The sequence below is a fragment of the Nicotiana sylvestris genome, chromosome 2 (genome assembly GCF_000393655.2).
Source record: "Nicotiana sylvestris chromosome 2, ASM39365v2, whole genome shotgun sequence".
Lineage (NCBI taxonomy): Eukaryota > Viridiplantae > Streptophyta > Magnoliopsida > Solanales > Solanaceae > Nicotiana > Nicotiana sylvestris.
The window spans coordinates 23609741-23627518 of record NC_091058.1 but is presented as its reverse complement, the minus strand read 5'-3'; the positions used below and the strand labels follow the sequence as shown (position 1 = coordinate 23627518).

Genomic DNA, 17778 nt, shown 5'->3' with positions numbered 1-17778 from the left:
ATCTTTAATTGGTTTCCCTCGAATCTTTCCAAATTCTTCGAATCTTAAATCGAAGTTCTGAAACCTAAAATCCCAAAATTCCAAAATCAGCAAGTTTAGTGAAGGTAGAGCTGAAATTGACCTTATTCTTGTGTTTTTTTAGAACACACGATTAAGGCCCATTTCGGTCAAAATTGAAAAGCTCGAGGGTTAGTTTCAAGATGTTGTCCGCCCGGTTCTTAGGTATTTTCAACTCCTTTTTCTTTCTTGCATTTTTCTTTTTCTTTTTCGTTTAAGTTCATCTTCATCTTTTCTATGTCTCTTCTTTTCTTCTTCTTAGTTATGTTTGCATTTTTAATCATTGTTCCGTTGCAAAATTAGATTGATAACAAATTTAGTTTATTTTGTTTCGGTTTTTATTATTTAGGTCTAATTAGTTCATTTCCCCTTTTTTGTTTTTGTTTCATTCTAAAAGGTTTTTTGGTTTACTCTGGTTAGCCCGTTAATTTGTGACCTTTGATTGTGATTCGAACATGGGTTCTGAAATCGGAAGCCTAAGAAAGGGATTCAATCCGGGTCTTGCAAGCCCAAGTTTGGGTTGAACCATTGGGCCAATTTGACCCATTTGGTTTCAAGGGTAAAAACAGGGGTCCTAAAGGTTAATTTAGGAATTGTAGGTGGGGGAATCTTATGTAACTGAATGGGAAAGTTTCCTAGAAGGTGGTTTTGGGACTGCTCTTGAAAAGCTGATTTTAAACTAAGGGACTACACAGCAAAAATAAAAATTCCAAAAGGACAAAAAAGCAAAAATAAAACTAATTTCTGCTGCCCTAAGGCTAGCCTATAAAGGCATAGTTTCTTCTTTAGCAAGTCAGATTTTGGAGAGATCAAAAAATACAAAAGAATTGAAAACGGCTGAGTCTTCTTCTAAATACTGAAAATTGCTTGAGTTAGGCTGGGTTTTTGGTTCTTTGATTCCTTTGAAGAGTTTATAATTCCTAAAAAAAGCTTCCAAGGTCGTGTATCTGGGTTTGAAAGTGTTCAAATTGGTTTGAGGTTTTAGTTTAATCTGCTGGTTGTGCCACTGTTCCATTGTTGATACCTTGTTGTTCTCATCTACTTTATTTTGAGTTCATTTCCTATTGTTTTGCAGTTGTAATCAGGTACTCCTCCAGACTTCATGAATATGTGAAATAAAAGGACTTGCAGTTATGCCCTTGGGTCAAAACTTGTGTTATATCGCCTCTTATATTGCATATTTTATTCCTGCTTCAATTTCATGCTAATATGTAATACATCTAGTATGCTTCATGTAATTCATTTGTTGATTTCAACTGTTATCTTTAAGTTCTATTTGTAAATAGGAAGAATACTATTATTTAGTCGATTTGGTTTGTAAATGGTGTGAGGTCCTGTTCGTATGTATGGACTCTGGGGAACCAGTGCAGTAGAATTTTAGTAGAATTTAAACCTATTTCAAACTTGTTTAACTTGTTGAAGTCAATGTTTGGTTGTGGAGATTTTGTTCGAATTTTGCTAAGGGGGTATGTGTGGGTAAGGTAACGAAAATACTCAATTGGAATCCATGCTAGTAAACGTACCCTTTCAGCTGGAATCATGTTAGTTGCTTGGGTTAGAAATTATGAATTATATTAAGCTTCAAAATGACAAGGAGTTGTTTATAAGTTGTTGTTATATTTTCCTCATAGAATGGTATCAGAACGTACGTTGCATTTTTTCTTTTTTGAATTGCAAAAACTGCCAGTTGTTTGTTCCATATTTAGGGTCTTTCATAAAAACTTAATTTGTCTCAATTAGTTGAAAAGAATCATAACTGGGCCTTCAGTGTTGGCCCAGTCACGCCAAACGATCCTTTCTACCGATTTCGCCTGCATATTGGGCTTCATGAGAATCCAGTAATGCTCAAAGCATTTCTACCTTGTTGCTATGTAATCCATTCAAGCTTAGTTGGGTTTTGGAGTTCGAATACCAAGGGATTCGATTTTGAGTCCCTGTTTCTTCAGCATTTGTCTTAAATCGGATTTGGGCTCATTTTGGGCCCAAACCTGAAGGTATTCGCGAAAATGGGATTATTTAATATGATGTTTGTTGGTTGCTAATTAGGCTCGAACATTTAGCATAAAAAGTTATTAGAATTCCTTTAAGCTTTCCTTAATCAACTAAACTCTGAAAATGGGTTTGAGGTGTGCCATACTAGCCAAATATACAATTTATGGCCCTCAAAAAAATTAAGAACTCTTTTGTTAGAATAATTTGAGGAGTGCCGTGACAAATAAAATCTCAAAACTCATAGCCCTCATTTAATTAATTTTAATCCTTTAGACATCGAGTGTGCCATTTGGTTTGAACTTTTCATGGTCCTCGCAAACTTGAAAATGCTTAGTTGCTTTAGGCGCGTAATTCAAATTAATTTCCTTAAACTCGGGTGTGCATTTCATGTGACCCAAATCCAAATCTTAACAACGTTAAATAAAATGTGTCGCGTACCGCGGGTGCATTTCATGTGGCGTGGTTCAAGACATATTTTAGATAACGTTGAATATTCTTAAATATAATTAAAAGCGGTTTAATAAGTTAAAATATACCACCGGCTAAAATATGTATTAAAATCAGATAATAGGCCAATTGTAATAGTTTATGCGACCGTGCTAGAACCACTAAATTCGGGGATGCCTAACACCTTCCCCTGGGTTAATAGAATTCCTTATTCAGAATTTCTGGTACGCAAACTTCAAGAGGAAAGTCGAATATTCCTCGATTTGGGATTCAAAATAAACCGGTGACTTGGGACACCAATAAAATATTCCAAGTGGTGACTCTGATAATTAAATAATCTCATTTCAAATAATGTCACTTAAATTGGAAAAACTCCATATATATACCTTCGGGTGTGTAAAAAGGAGGTGTGACATCCTCCTAATCACTCGGCACTCGCTCTCGGTACTCTCACTTGCACTCAGTAGGTACCTGCGCTCACTGCTGATAAGTCACACTCTGGAGGGGCAGATCCTGCCCACGTGCAATAATAAGCCAATCATGGCATGAATCAATAAATCCTATTGCGCGTGCATCCCATTTCCATAAATATCCTTACAATCAGGCCCTCAGCCTCACTCAGTCATCAATCTCTTAAGTCTCTCGAGCTCACAAGTATCATGTTAATCAGCCCAAATGATGATGATATGATGCATCAATAAATGGCCACAGAGACTGAGATATGATATGAAAATAATAGTTTTGACTGAGTACATAATTGCAGATTAAGCAAGTAATTTAACAACTACACGACCTCTCTGGGTCCCAACAGTACCAGCATATAGCCTAAGCATGATTTCTAACATGAATCACAACTCGATTTCTCTAACACATGGAGAGTATGCAGTTAATAACAAGATTATTCAACTACACAGTTCCACGGAATTGATCGAGTCACAATTCTTACGGTGCACATCCACACGCCCGTCACCTAGCATGTGCGTCACCTCAACACCAACCACGTAACACGTAATTTAGCGATTTATACCCTCAGAACCAAGTTTAGAACAGTTACTTACCTCAAACCATGCAAATCTCTGCTCCAAAAAGCCCTTGCCTCTCGAATCGGCCTCCGAACAACTCGAATCTAGCCATAAACAATTCGATACAATCAGTACGAGCTATAGGAATCAATTCCATATGAAAAAGTTAAGTTCTTAAGCTAAAGTCAAAAAGTCAACTCTAAAGTCAACCCTCAGCTCACGTCTTGGAATCCGATAAAATTAACAAAATCCTAATATCCATTCAACCACGAGTCCAACCATACAAAATTACTCAAATCCGATCACAACTCGACCTTCAAATCTTCAAATTAAAGCCTAGGAGGTTTCTACAATTTTTCCCTATTTTTTCAACCCAACTCACTAATTAAATGATAAAATTAATGATATATTTATGTAATTTAACCAAAACCAAGTTAGAATCATTTACCCCAACCACTCCCTTGAAAATATCTCCGAGAATCGCCTCAATCCGAGCTCCTAAAATAAATTATGAAATATGGCTCAAACCCTCGTTTTTGATATTTTATATTCTGCCCAGAAGTCCTCAATCACGATCGCGGAAAAACACAAAACTAAAATGCACAAAAATCAACTCTACGCGAATGCGAAAGATCTCACGCAAACGTGATGCACTGACTCCTCAGACCTACGCGATCGTGACCCTTTTCACGCGTGAAGAGCAAAGTGCGTCACCAGCTTCTGCCTCATTTCCTCTTCGCGAATGCGGCTTAGCCCACGCGTTCGCGATTCACTGCCTTCCCCATCTATGCAATCGCAAACACCTTAACGCTATCAAATAGAACTAAATCCCCAGCTGCCCAAATAAGCCTTCGTGATCACGGGCAAACCCATGCGATCGCGAATAAGGAAACTAGACCTACAACGTCAGAAATTTCTAAGTCCCAATTCCACCTGATAACCATCCGAAATCCACCCGAGGCCCCCCGGAACTCAACCAAACATATCAACAAGTCCTAAAACATCATACGAACTCGCTCGAAGCGTCAAATCACATCTAAAAATACTAAAACCATGAATAGCGCATCGATTCAAGCCTAATGAACTTATGAACTTCTAACTTCTACATTTGATGCCAAAACTATCAAATCAACTCCGATAGACCTCAAATTTTGAAAACAAGTCATAAATGACACAACAAACCTACTCTAACTTTCGGAACCAAATTCTGAGCCTGGTAACCACAAGGTTAACTCTCGGTCAAACTTCTCATCTTTTCAAACTTCTAATTTTTCAACTTTCGCCATTTCAAGCCAAAATCACCTACGGACCTCCAAATCAATATCCGGATACACTCCTAAGTCCAAATCACCATACAGAGCTATCAGAACCATCAAAACTCCATTCTGAAGTCATTTACACATAAATCAACATCCGGTAAACTATTTTAACTTAAGCTTTCAACCTAGGTACTAAGTATCCCAATTCATTCTGAAACATCCTCGGAACCAAACCAACCATCCTAGCAAGTCATGTAACAACAATTGAGCATAGAATAAGCAGTAAATGGGTAAACAGAGCTACAATACTCAAAACGACCGATCGGGTCATTACATCCTCCCCCTCTTAAATAAACGTTCGTCCTCGAACGGATAATCATACATGGAGTCTCAAATAAGCGTGGATATATGCTCCGTATCTCTCTCTTGGTCTCCCGAGTAGCCTCCTCGACTGGCTGACCTCTCCACTGCACCTTCACTGAAGCTATGTTCTTTGACCTCAACTTTTGAACCTACCGATCCAAAATGGCCACTGGCTCCAGATTATAAGTCAAATCACCATCCAACCGAACCGTACTGAAGTCCAAAACATGGGACATATCGCAGACATACTTCCAGATCATGGATACACGAAACACTGGATGAACACTCGATAGACTAGCCAGCAGTGCTAGCTTGTAAGCCACCTTCCCAATCCTCTCAAGCACCTCAAACGGGCCAATACATCGAGGGATCAACTTGCCCTTCTTTCTGAACCTCATAACACCCTTCATAGGGGAAACTCTAAGTAGTACCTCCCCCGCCATGTAAGAAACATCATGAACCTTTTGATCAGCGTAGCTCTTTTGACTAAACTGTGCCGTGTGAAGCCGATCCTGAATCAACTTAACCTTATCCAAAGCATCCTGAACCAAGTCAGTACCGAATATCCTAGCCTCACCCAGCTTAAACCAACCCACCGAAGATCGACACCGTCTCCCATAAAAAGCCTTATATGGAGCAATCTGAATGCTCGATTGGTAGATGTTATTGTAGGCAAACTTAGAAAGTGATAGAAACTGATCCCAAGAACCCCCGAAATATATAACACAAGCGCGTAGCATATCCTCCAATATCTAAATAGTGCACTCGGAGTGCCCGTCCGTCTGATGGTGGAATGTTGTACTCAACTCAACCTATGTGCCCAACTCTCGTTGCACTGCTCTCCAAAACTGCGATGTAAATTGTGTGCCCTAATCTAAAATGATGGACACCGGCACACCGTGAAGGCGAAAAATATCGCAAAAGTATATCTTAGCCAAATGCACCGAAGAATAAGTTGTCTCAACAAAAATAAAATGCGCGGACTTGGTCAACTAATCCATAATCACCCAAATAGCATCAAACATCCTCGAAGTCCGTGGGAGCCTAATTACGAAGTCCGTGATGAAAATCTCTTATTTCCACTCCGAAATCTCAAGCCTCTGAAGTAATTCGCCTGGTCTTTGATGCTTGTACTTGACTTGCTGACAATTTAGGCACCGAGCTATAAGCCCACTATGTCTTTCTTCATCCTCCTTCACCAATAGTGTTGCCTCAAGTTTTTATATATCTTTGCGGCACCTAGATGAATGGAATACCGCAAACTGTGGGCCTCCTCAAGAATCAACTCACGTAACCCATCTACATTGGGTATACAAATCCGACCATGCATCCTCAACACCCCATCATCCCCAATAGTAACCTCATTGGCATCACTGTGATGAACCGTGTCCTTAAGGACAAGCAAATGGGGATCATCATATTGACGCTCTCTGATGCAATCATATAAGGAAGTCCGAGAAACCACACAAGCTAGAACCCGACTGGGCTCCAAAACATCTAATCTCACGAACTGGTTGGCCAAGGCCTGAACATCTGAGGCAATTGACCTCTCACCAACAGGAATGAATGCAAGGCTACCCATACTCACCGCCTTTCTACTCAAGGCATGGCCACCACATTGGTCTTCCTGGGATGATACAGAATAGTAATATCATAGTCCTTTAGCAGCTCTAACCATCTCCGTTGCCTCAAATTCAAATCCTTTTGTTTGAACAAGTGCTGGAGACTTTGACGATCCGTAAATACCTCACAAGACACATTTTACAGATAATTCCCCCAAATTTTCAATTCATGAACAATGACTGCCAACTCCAAACCATGAATAGTGTATTTCTTTTCATGAGGCTTCAACTGGCGCGAAGCATAAGCAATCACTCCACCCTCATGCATCAAGACACACCCAATACGAATTCGAGAAGCATCACAATACACTGTATAAAAGCATGACGCTGAAGGCAAAACTAGAATTGGAGCTTTAGTCAAGGTAGTCTTGAGCTTATGAAAGCTCTCCTCACACTCATCCGACCACCTAAATGGAGTACCCTTCTAGGCTAATTCAGTCAAAGGCGCTGCATTGGACGAGAAACCCTTCATAAAGTGACGATAATATCCGGCCAATCAATAGCTAAAGAAGGTCTGGTCCATCTCTGAACTGCCTCAATTACTATAAGAAAATTCCCAGCCAAAATTGTCACCCACCGATGTGGGACTTTTGACAATTTCAACAATTTCCACCGAATTAAACAATTTACGTAATAAGAAAAGGCAAGAATAAGAATTAAAATGGTGGACGCTTGTAATTAATCATAAGTATATATATATATATATATATATATATATATATATATATATATATATATATATATATATATATATATATCAACAACGTTCGTGAAGACTTCTAGGTCATGGAAAGAGCTATAAATATCATAAATATCATAAATATCATCAATTACTATAATGAAAGTGATGGCTTTGGTGAGCCAATTTCTAAAATGTGAATGCTGAGCCTCAAAGGCTTTCGACAACTCTTTCTATGCTGAGGCTTAGATTTTCTATCAGTCCAAGTTTTCTCCACCACCTATCTCGAACAACTGGATAAGATGTCAACTTTGTTATGCAGTATCCTGTTTTTATTATTAATTTCTCTAAACAACAGGACAAGATGTCACTTTTTTCTTTTAAGAATATCATGGTTTTATAAATAATTTCTCTAAACAACTGGCCAAAATGCTACTTTTTTCTTTTAAGAATATCATGTTTTTATTAATTTCTCTTAATTTCTTTTAGAATATCTTGTGTTTTTATAATTTTCCCTAGAAAGTTAATTTTTATACACTTCCACTGAGAAGCGAATTTAGAATTTGAATTTTATGGGTTATAGATTCTAGGACAACAACTTCAATTGCTAATAACATATTTAATAATTAAACATATTAGAAAATTTTCCAACACAAATATAGAGTTTAGGCTAAAACTACTAAATTTGGCTGAACCCAAAGTTTACAACGTGGATTCCCCCTGACGCAAGTGTAAAGAATTTTTACACTAGATAATTACCAGTAATTGTCTTCTAGTGGCTGATGGTATAAAAAATTTATACTTTTTAGAAGCTAAACTCTCGGGAGAAGCTTTAAGTTTGCCCCCCTTTAATTTGTTGTTGTTCCTGTTTGGAAATATAGCTTTTGCTGTTGTGTACCATTCCACCTTCCAATGCAGTGGGATTTCCAGTGGAATTTAGCGTTCCACCTTCCAATGCAGTGGGATTTCCAGTGGAATTTTGGAACTTCTCATATTGTTAGTGCAAAACATTATAGCCTCATTCAACATATTTTCATCCTTCAAGGCCAGGTGAGAGGCTTCAAATAATTGCACCATTACTTTTAGATACAGGTTTGCGTCTTCATCGAATTGATTACCCATATCATCCATACAGGCACAACTAAGAAATATATCTGTTTCAATTATAAGTTAATGGCAATTAATTTTATTTTGCAAAAAAAAAAAAAAAAAAAAGGTTAATGGTGAAAGTTATATCCTACTAGTAATACGTATATCTAAGATATATATATATATTTGTATACCTTGTGGCACATTATAGCCATACTGTGCCTTAAAATCCTAAAATTTAAGACAATGGCATAGAGATCCATTTTGATTTCGTCTTTCTTGATTATGAATCAAAACGAAAGGTTATATGATTCTGTAAAAATATACATCTCTAGCGGTTTAAATTTTTAGATGATATAATTCACACAATACCTGAACTACTCGCTCTTGGTATATATGTATATTTCTCACTTGGAATAAATAGACAAACTTTATGCAATCTTGCGAGAATAGGTGATACTCTAATATTGTGACACATATATTAGAAGCAAGTCCTGATTCGTAAGCTTTCATCGTTTTGCTATCCACAATATAAACGTGGGGTAATTGTAATGGTAATTGTGTATTAAGTTTATAATAGTAATCCAGTTGGATTCACATGGCTAAAAAACCATAACACACTCACCGAATATTCACTCTTAAGAGCATGCAGGATGTGGTACTTCCAAATATTTGGTTTGTAGTTAGCATTTCGTCGTTGAAGGTTTTGATCTCTCTCACAAAGTGATTCAATCTTTATTTGGTTACAAAACACAACTTGCTGCTCACTTGTCATTTAAACAAAAATGGGCAACAGGTCCTAGATGGCTATAATATACTATACTGACGTGAGAAAGAACAAATATTAAGATGTAATGGACCATGTCGATTACAGTAATTAGGGGTGTGCAAAGAAAACCGATAAACCGCACCGAACAGATAATCCGAGTCAAACCGGAAAAAAACTCCGATAGTGGTTTGGCTTGATTTGGCTTGGTATTGGAAAAAAAAAACTCCGACCATAATTGATTTGGTTTGGTTTTAACTAAAAAAAGTCAAATCGAAACCAAACCAACCCAATAGTATATTTATACAATTTTTAAAAATATTTTATATATATGAATATTTATTGTAATGTAATTTATACATATTTCTTAAACCTTTTCACAGTTTTAACTTTTAACATATTATTTCAAGTTTGGACTTAACATTCTTGAATGGTGAATAAATTTTATAGCCCATATATAAATGTAGTAACTCAAACAAAGCTCAAATCAATACTAATGCTAACAAAAGAAATTCAATTCAACACTAGGAATGACGATAGTGTTGGTTATCTATTTTTTAGTTTTACATTGATTTATTGTCACGACCCTAACCCCGAACCCGGTCGTGATGGCGCCTTTTGTGAAGACAAGGCCAGCCAACTAAACCCAATTCACTTGTTAAAGCAGTTAAGCAACATAAAAGCAGTCTAAACGTGATTCAATGATAATAAGCAGCGGAAATACAACCCGACACAACTCTAATCGGGGTGTCACAAGTCATGAGCATCTCTAAACCATATTACAAGTTTACTAAAGTCATAACTAGTACAAATGATCGAAAGGAAATGGAAATGATAGAGAAGTAGAGACACGGGGCTGAGGACGTTAACAACTACCTCGTAGTCTCCAAAAAAGCCGCCTGGAACTGGAGGAATCAGCACTCAGGAGCAAAACCAGCAACGCCTGAATCTGCACACAGGATGCAGGAAGTAAAGTGAAGTACTCCAACTCAGTGAGTGACAAATGTAAATAACGACTGAAGGTAAGAAAATACGTAAAGTACAAGGCATGCTATAATGAAGCAATAAAATTATTTAAAAGCAGTAAAACAGTGAAAAGTCAAATAAAATCCTCTTTCAATCAGTAAAACAGGTAATTTACAGATAATTAAGAATAAGTAACAAATAGAAGTTCGCCCCTCAGGCACAGTATCAACAACTCCGCCCCTCGGGCAATATCTCGGAACAGAACCAGCCCCTCGGACTCAATCTCAGAACAATACCAGCCTCTCGGGCTCAATCTCACATCACAATGGGTACCCGCGCTTAGTGGGGTGTATAGACTCCGGGAGTGGCCCCCAAGCGCAATAACAAGCCATCTCGTGGCATCAAATCTAGGCCCTCGGCCTCATATCAATCAAGCCACCTCGTGGCGTACATATCTCAGGCCCTCAACCTCCAATCAGTATCAGTGTGTCCTCACAATATAAGCCATCGGCCTTACTTAGTCAAAAATATCACAAGCCCCTCGGGCAGTAGTAAAACAGTGTTTCTCAGCCCAAACATCATTTAAAATATCATTTAAGTATTAAAAACTGAGTAAACATGGCTGAGTAGTAAAAACAGTGAAAAATAACAAGAATGAGTTCAAGTAATAAGTCAAAACAGTAAAAAAATAGTAATAAAAAACCCCCGAAGGGTTCAAATAGTTGGTATGCAGCCCAAATATGACATTCAGCCCAAATAATGAGGATAGCAAATAGCTTTCAGTCAAATACGCGGTAAAACCATCAATTGGGACGGACCAAGTCATAATCCCCAAATAGTGCACGACCCCACGCTCGTCATCAAGCGTGGGTCTCACCTCTATATAGCTTTACGATGTGCAATCCAGGGTTTCAAACAGTCAGAGCATCATTTACAATCATTACTCACCTCGAACCGGTTAAATCTCTAGCTCGCGACGCCTTTGCCTCTCGAAACCGCCTCCACGCGCATCGAATCTATCCAAAATCAGAACGAGGACTTCAAAATATGCTAAGGGAACAAAGCCCAAGAGAAAACAATTAATAAAGGGCACAAATCCCGAAATTACCAAAATCCAAGCCCCGGGCCCACTTAAATTTTTACATCAATAGATTCCTCATCTCCCCACGAGTTCATACATATCAAAAATACCATAATCGAAGTTCAAATGACTCCTCAAATCTTCATTTTAAGGCCTCTTAAACCCAAGCCCTAATCCTCCATTTTTAACCCTTTAATTCCTTTAATTACAGCCTTAATCCATGAATACTACCATAGAAATGTGTTTTAGGTCCAAAATCATTACCTTAACGAAGTTTCCTTGAAATCCCTCTTTCAAATTGTCCAAGAGCTCTCAAGCCGAGTTCAAAAATGGTGAAATAACCCAAAATTCGCAAAGGGCTCTTTTAATTCATCTGCCCTGGCTTTTCCGCATCTGCGACACCTTTTGCCACTTCTGCGCTACCGCATATACTCACTTAGCGGACCAATTCTGCGTCTACGATCCAATCTTCGCACCTGCGGCTCCGTACGTGCGGCACCGCACGTGCGGTCCCTAATCCGCAGGTACGGAAATACCCGAAGCAGCAATATCAGCTGCTGCAACAAGGTTCCAAACTATTCGTTAACCATCCGAAATCACCCCGAGGCCCTCGGGACCTCAACCAAAAGCACAAACTTATTCCAATACCTTATTCAAACTTGTTCCAATCATCAAAACACTTCAAACAACATCAATTCAACCAAAACACCTCGGATTCAAGAATAAATTTCTAAATCTTCCGAAATTTGCTTTTGATCAAAAACCCAACCAAACCACGTCCGAATGACCTGAAATTTTAAACACACATCCCAAATGATACAACAAAGCCACTGCAACTCTCGAAATTTCATTCCAACTCCTATATCAAAATCTCAACTTCGCCAATTCAAGCCTAAATCTACCACGAACCTCCAAAATTTATTTTGATCACGCTCCTAAGTCACAAATCACCCCCGAAGCTAACCGAACCATCAGAACTCACATCCGATCCCTCTAACACATAAGTCAACATCCGGTTGACTTTTCCAACTTAAACTCACTCCAAAAAGACTAAGTGTCTCAAACCTTACCAAATCATTCCCGAACTCGATCCGGCCAATCCGATACCACATAACACGAATAATTAAAGCATAACGAAGTAGGAATCAGGAAAATGGAGAGGTAATTCATGAGACGACTGGCTGGGTCGTCACATTTATAATAAAAATGCATAACTTAGTTTATCTTTTCCTTTAGTGCTTAGTTATGTAACTAATAGTACTTATTAGCTCGAATACGTATTTTAGCATGATCTATATAGTATTTTTAGATTATGTTTATTTTTCTTATGTCTCATTAATTAGCAATATTTATTTTATGTAATTTTATTATCTTTTTTAATGAATATTTTAGTATAAAGTTATGACTTATCTCATATTATTATGTTATTTTCTTGCAAAATACATTATGTAGTTGTATCTTACTAAGACTAAAGAAAAATCTGGAGTACAAGTTATATATTTTGTGTTATGAAGACTTTACCAGGAAAAAAATCCGAAAACCCGAATAAACCCGAAAACCCCAGAAAAATCGAGATTGAAAAACCCGATTTTCTTAGTTTGGTTTGGTTTATAAATTTAAAAACCCGACACTATTGATTTGGTTTGATAATTGAAAAATTCGAATCAACCCAGTTTATATACACCCCTAACAGTAGCGATTTATATAGGCCAATCAGTATATAAGTCCAAATCGAAAAAAATTTGAGCCGCACAAAGATATATTACAAGTACCCTCGACTTTTCTCCTGAAGTAGTCACGACAATGTGAATTCTAATTAGTGGTTTGAAAAATTCTTAGCTACCTTTTGTCCATAGATTTATATAGATTTTGATGGTGTATTTTATTTAAATAGAGTACTTCATTTATCTCCTGAAACAACCGATGCCATAGATTTACTGTTTATTTTTCTTAGCCAGTATATATTGATTATACATGAATTATACACGATTATGCATATATTATATATGCATTATATACATACTATAGATCTCCGACTATTTTTATTTTAAGCGATTGAATGAGCGGCTATTTCTATGAATTCTTCTTAATTTTTACCCATCTCAATTTTTTCAACTTAAGGTCCTTTCGGGGACATCCGATAAAGTTCTTCAACTGATCAAGTCAATAAATGTTTTCACGTATTTCTTAAAGAAATATTAATTGATTTTTATTTGTAATTCTTCTCTTGGCAAATTACAAGTATGTCAAACCACCATGAATATGAATAGGACGAAAGTGAATAGGCCGAAATTAAATTATCACAGAAATTAAGTAATAGGATGAACCAAGTTGAACAAGACTTGATCTCGAGTTTCACCATCTTGAACCCCAAATCCATCTCCAAATTGGTACATGACGTGTGCCATCCGGGCTTCATTTATTACATGTTTGACGAGTTTTTGTTGTGATGTAGAAAGAGTATTAAAATGGTAATTGATCTTTTTCCACGAATCCAAAATTATGCTTTCGATATGCTCACGGGCTACATCCTCTAAAACATTTTCTTGTTGCATGTAACATAAAATTGATGAAGCAACATCACCTCTCTCTAGCTCCGCCTACATGAAAAAAATATTATGAAAATTAAGAACTAGCCAAATGGGGAAATTATTAGAATGGAAAGCACATAAAAAGAGAGAGGTAAAAGCTTGAGGTTTTACCGCTGAGGTACCCTGATCATTGCAAAGTCGAATTACAACCGAAGTATGGTAAATAGTTTCACGGCAATCTTCGTATAAATGAAGGGTTTCTTTTGTGATTGTATTTGTTAGACCAAAAATCACATGAAAGGAAAGCAAAGGGCCGGAAGATGAGATCCACCCATTATTAAGGTACTCTTCAAGTGTTGGTATATGGCCTTTGTGGTACCACGTTGCTTCCAACAGCAACGCTTTGCAAAAGTTGACCCACTAAAATATATTATTGAAATAATATCAGAGAAAACTTTCGTAAAACATGCATGGAAATTAAAGAGACATGTAAAAGATGTAATGAACACAGGTTAGACAAAAATAAAATAAAAGACGTGACTACATGGTGCGTTTCGCTTTCAATTACAGCTTCACTTATTCGGATTTGATCTTAAGTTTTTTTCCTGTCATAGAAAAAAATAGATAATTAATAATTAGTATTCCTTCTATTCCAAGTTAGTTGTCATGTTTCACTTCTCAAACATCAATTTGATTAATATTCGAAACTAGATTATACTAGATCAACTTAATAATTCAAAATTAAAATTTTGATATTCAAAAATAAAATTTTGATATTCAAAAATTATACGGTAGTACTACAAGTTAAAAATTTTCTTATATCAATATGATAAAAAAAATATTTTAAAATGTTAATCAAAGTTCACATTTTTTGGCTTTAGCGAATCATGCCAACTAATTCGGGTCGGAAATGGTATATACGTAATTAAGTGACATGATAATACATCTAGTATGAAGGCATGCAGTAACCTAGAGCCCATACATATATATATTGGAACCAAGTTGCTTTAGCTTATGGGAAAATTTTGATGGTGTATTTTATTTAAATAGAGTACTTCATTTATCTCCTGAAACAACCGATGCCATTAGTATTTAGCATAGGAGAGAAGGAGTTCGGCTTTCGGGCACTTCAGTCTTGGCATATAAGCACTATATATACATACATATATATATACATACATACATACATATATATATATATATATATATATATATGAAGACTACTTTAGTACTTACCACTTGTTTCAGGTAAGGTAATGCTGAAAGGCCACCCTTTTGTTGTTGAATTTCAACAGATATCTCTTCTATTGTATCATGCAAAGACCTGAAACAGATCTGCATACATTCTGGCAGCCCTTCTACTTCATTTGGATCCCACCTAATTAAATGTGAAAAATCTCCTTTTTATGCATGATTATTACGTATGTACGTAGTAGTATTTAAATTACATGATGGTTAATTAATTTTAACTTGTATCAAATGTTGAGTTTGGGAGAAATTACGTCTCTATGGCACGAGTGAATTGCTGCACTTGGGCTAATGAGCCATAAATATCATAAACATCATCTATTATTAGCACCAACTCAATCACTTTGGTGAGCCATATTCTCATGCTTCCATGTTGAGGCTCAGAGGAAACTCCTACAGCACAAAAGAAGCTTTCCACTATCCGATCCCTTGTAAAGCTCAAATCTTCAACTATTGAAACATTCCTCCACCATCTGTCAAATTCACAAGAAATTATTTTCGTATAAAAAACAAGAAGAAATTAAAGTGATTCTCATTTGACATGCATGTTTTAAGTACGTACCTTAATACGTGTTTGAGATCCTGTTGGTGCGTGGCTTGAATTATATTGAAGTTAAGTTTTGCCAACTTCAGCAACATTGGATTTGCATTGTTGCATTCAAGTTCTTGAGCAGAGATGTGTCTTCTTACGGCATACCATTTCACTCTCCATGCAAATGGACAACTCAAGCTATTGCTCAAATATTCCTTATTAGTAAATGTGTAATCTGATTTAGATACAAGACTCTTGAGTTTTTTGGTTATGAACAATCGTGTGTCGTCTAGTAAGTTTTCACCTTCCATGCTCAGATATGACCCTTCCAAAAGCTCCAACAGTGTTTTCACATCTGAGACTTTCAGCTTTCCTTTGCCATCGAAGAAGTCCTTTAACACATCTGTAGTACAACGATAAAAAACAACTTGAAATTAAATTAGAAAGACATTATATTGGGGAGCTCCATAATCCCCCATATTATGCTGGAACTTTTCGTGTGCTGCAGTTCTAACATAATATACTGAAATTTATATGCAGGACAGCATAATCCACCATAATCTCGTATATTATGCTGGACCTTTCCGTATTTCAGCAAAATAGTGATTATTTTTCAATAACTTTGTAAACTCTGGCTCTATTTCGATTACCAGTTCGAAAACTTGCTGGCCATCCTGGTTGTGTCACTGTTAATTAGATGATGAATTTTACTAAATAAAGTTAAGGCCCCTCATTAAGATAATTGGGTTTAGACCTCTAATTCTATTGAACCGTCCCTGTCCGCATAGTCTAAATCCTAGTTGTGCCGCTGTTAATTAGATGATGGATAACCACATTATTAATTACTTATAATATTAAGTTGATATATAACCTTGAGGAGCATGGTAGCCGTGTTCCCTTAGAAGCCTGAAGCACAATGCAGTAGCATACAGATCCTCCTCCGTCGAGCTGGAATTAGTTTTGACGGACATTATTATCTTTCCCAAAGCTTCCTTGGTTTCAACCTCGAAGTAACAACTGAGTCCAAGTTTGTCAATGCTGTCTATAAGCTCTAGCAGGTCCACTGGACTAATAGTACTGTTTGAAAAGTATGTGCAACTCAATTCCTCCTTTATCTTCTCAACCTCAACTTTGTACTTCTCTTCCTGCATGCAGTAGCAATTAATTATATATTACAAAAAATTACGAACATGAACATTAATTAAGAGAGATAAAAGTAATTAAATACTCACAGAATATTCACTTGTAAGAGTAAGTAGATGATCATATTTCCAAATGTTTGGTTTATAGGTAGAAATCTTCCTTTCAGGACGGCTTTGTTTTTTAGTAGTACTATGAACTTTCTGTGTCTGCATAGTGGAAAAAGGGACACAATATTTCTGTAAGACGTGGTTTGGGATAGTATCATACATTGGAAAAATAGAGTTGGAGAAGATACAAGAATAATTGTGGAGATCTTTCATATAACTTCGAAGAGCATTTATAGGTAAAAGAAATACTTTGTCGGTGATGTATTTATTTATGCATTCTAGCTCGATATTGAGCAGGGAAATATCGAGCTAGAATGCATAAAGCAAACAAACTTATTCTGTCATGTATAAGAGAGAGAGACTGAGAGAGGGGAACAAAAATAGAATTGGAGTAGTCCTTAATTCGAAAAAAAAAAACTTAAAATACAAAAATATAATACTGTGTATATGTATAAATTATGGCTAAAGCAAGGCAAATTTTGTATAAAAATTATTTTTGAACCCACTTATACGGTTTATACCACTTATGTTAGTTATGGACTTATCGCTTATACCGCTTGGACAAAATTCTGGGTCCGCCACCAAGTGGAATACAAAAAACGTTTTAAACTACTCAAGATGAGAAAACTATTGTGTGGAATGTAGACTTGGAAGTGACGCTCAGTTCACCTTCTAGACTCAAAGATTCCTCAGGTAATCAAGTTTTGACAAGTTTGTCCTCTTAACGTTTTCTGGACACTCGTTTAAATAAATAAAATCTTGCGGATAGTGTTCCAACTTTCAGCTTATTGCACAAAGCTTTAATATAAATTTTAACTTTTGTAATTTAAAAATAATTCAAAATGATGTCTATATATTGAAAAAAAGCAATAAC

The 17778-nt window shown here is 36.6% G+C and overlaps 1 protein-coding gene across 1 annotated transcript; it reads right to left on the bottom strand.

Annotated features, from left to right (window-relative positions):
- Window positions 1-13567: 13567 nt before the first annotated feature.
- LOC138886306 (alpha-farnesene synthase-like) lies at window positions 13568-17105 on the bottom strand. The gene is made up of 7 exons (XM_070167391.1): window positions 16887-17105; window positions 16526-16799; window positions 15685-16057; window positions 15377-15595; window positions 15111-15252; window positions 14046-14294; window positions 13568-13943 (listed from the first exon to the last, which is right to left on the bottom strand). The coding sequence occupies exons 1-7, from the start codon at window positions 17064-17066 to the stop codon at window positions 13653-13655; spliced, it is 1728 nt and encodes a 575-aa protein (XP_070023492.1). The 5' UTR covers window positions 17067-17105; the 3' UTR covers window positions 13568-13652.
- Between the last annotated feature and the right edge of the window lie 673 nt (window positions 17106-17778).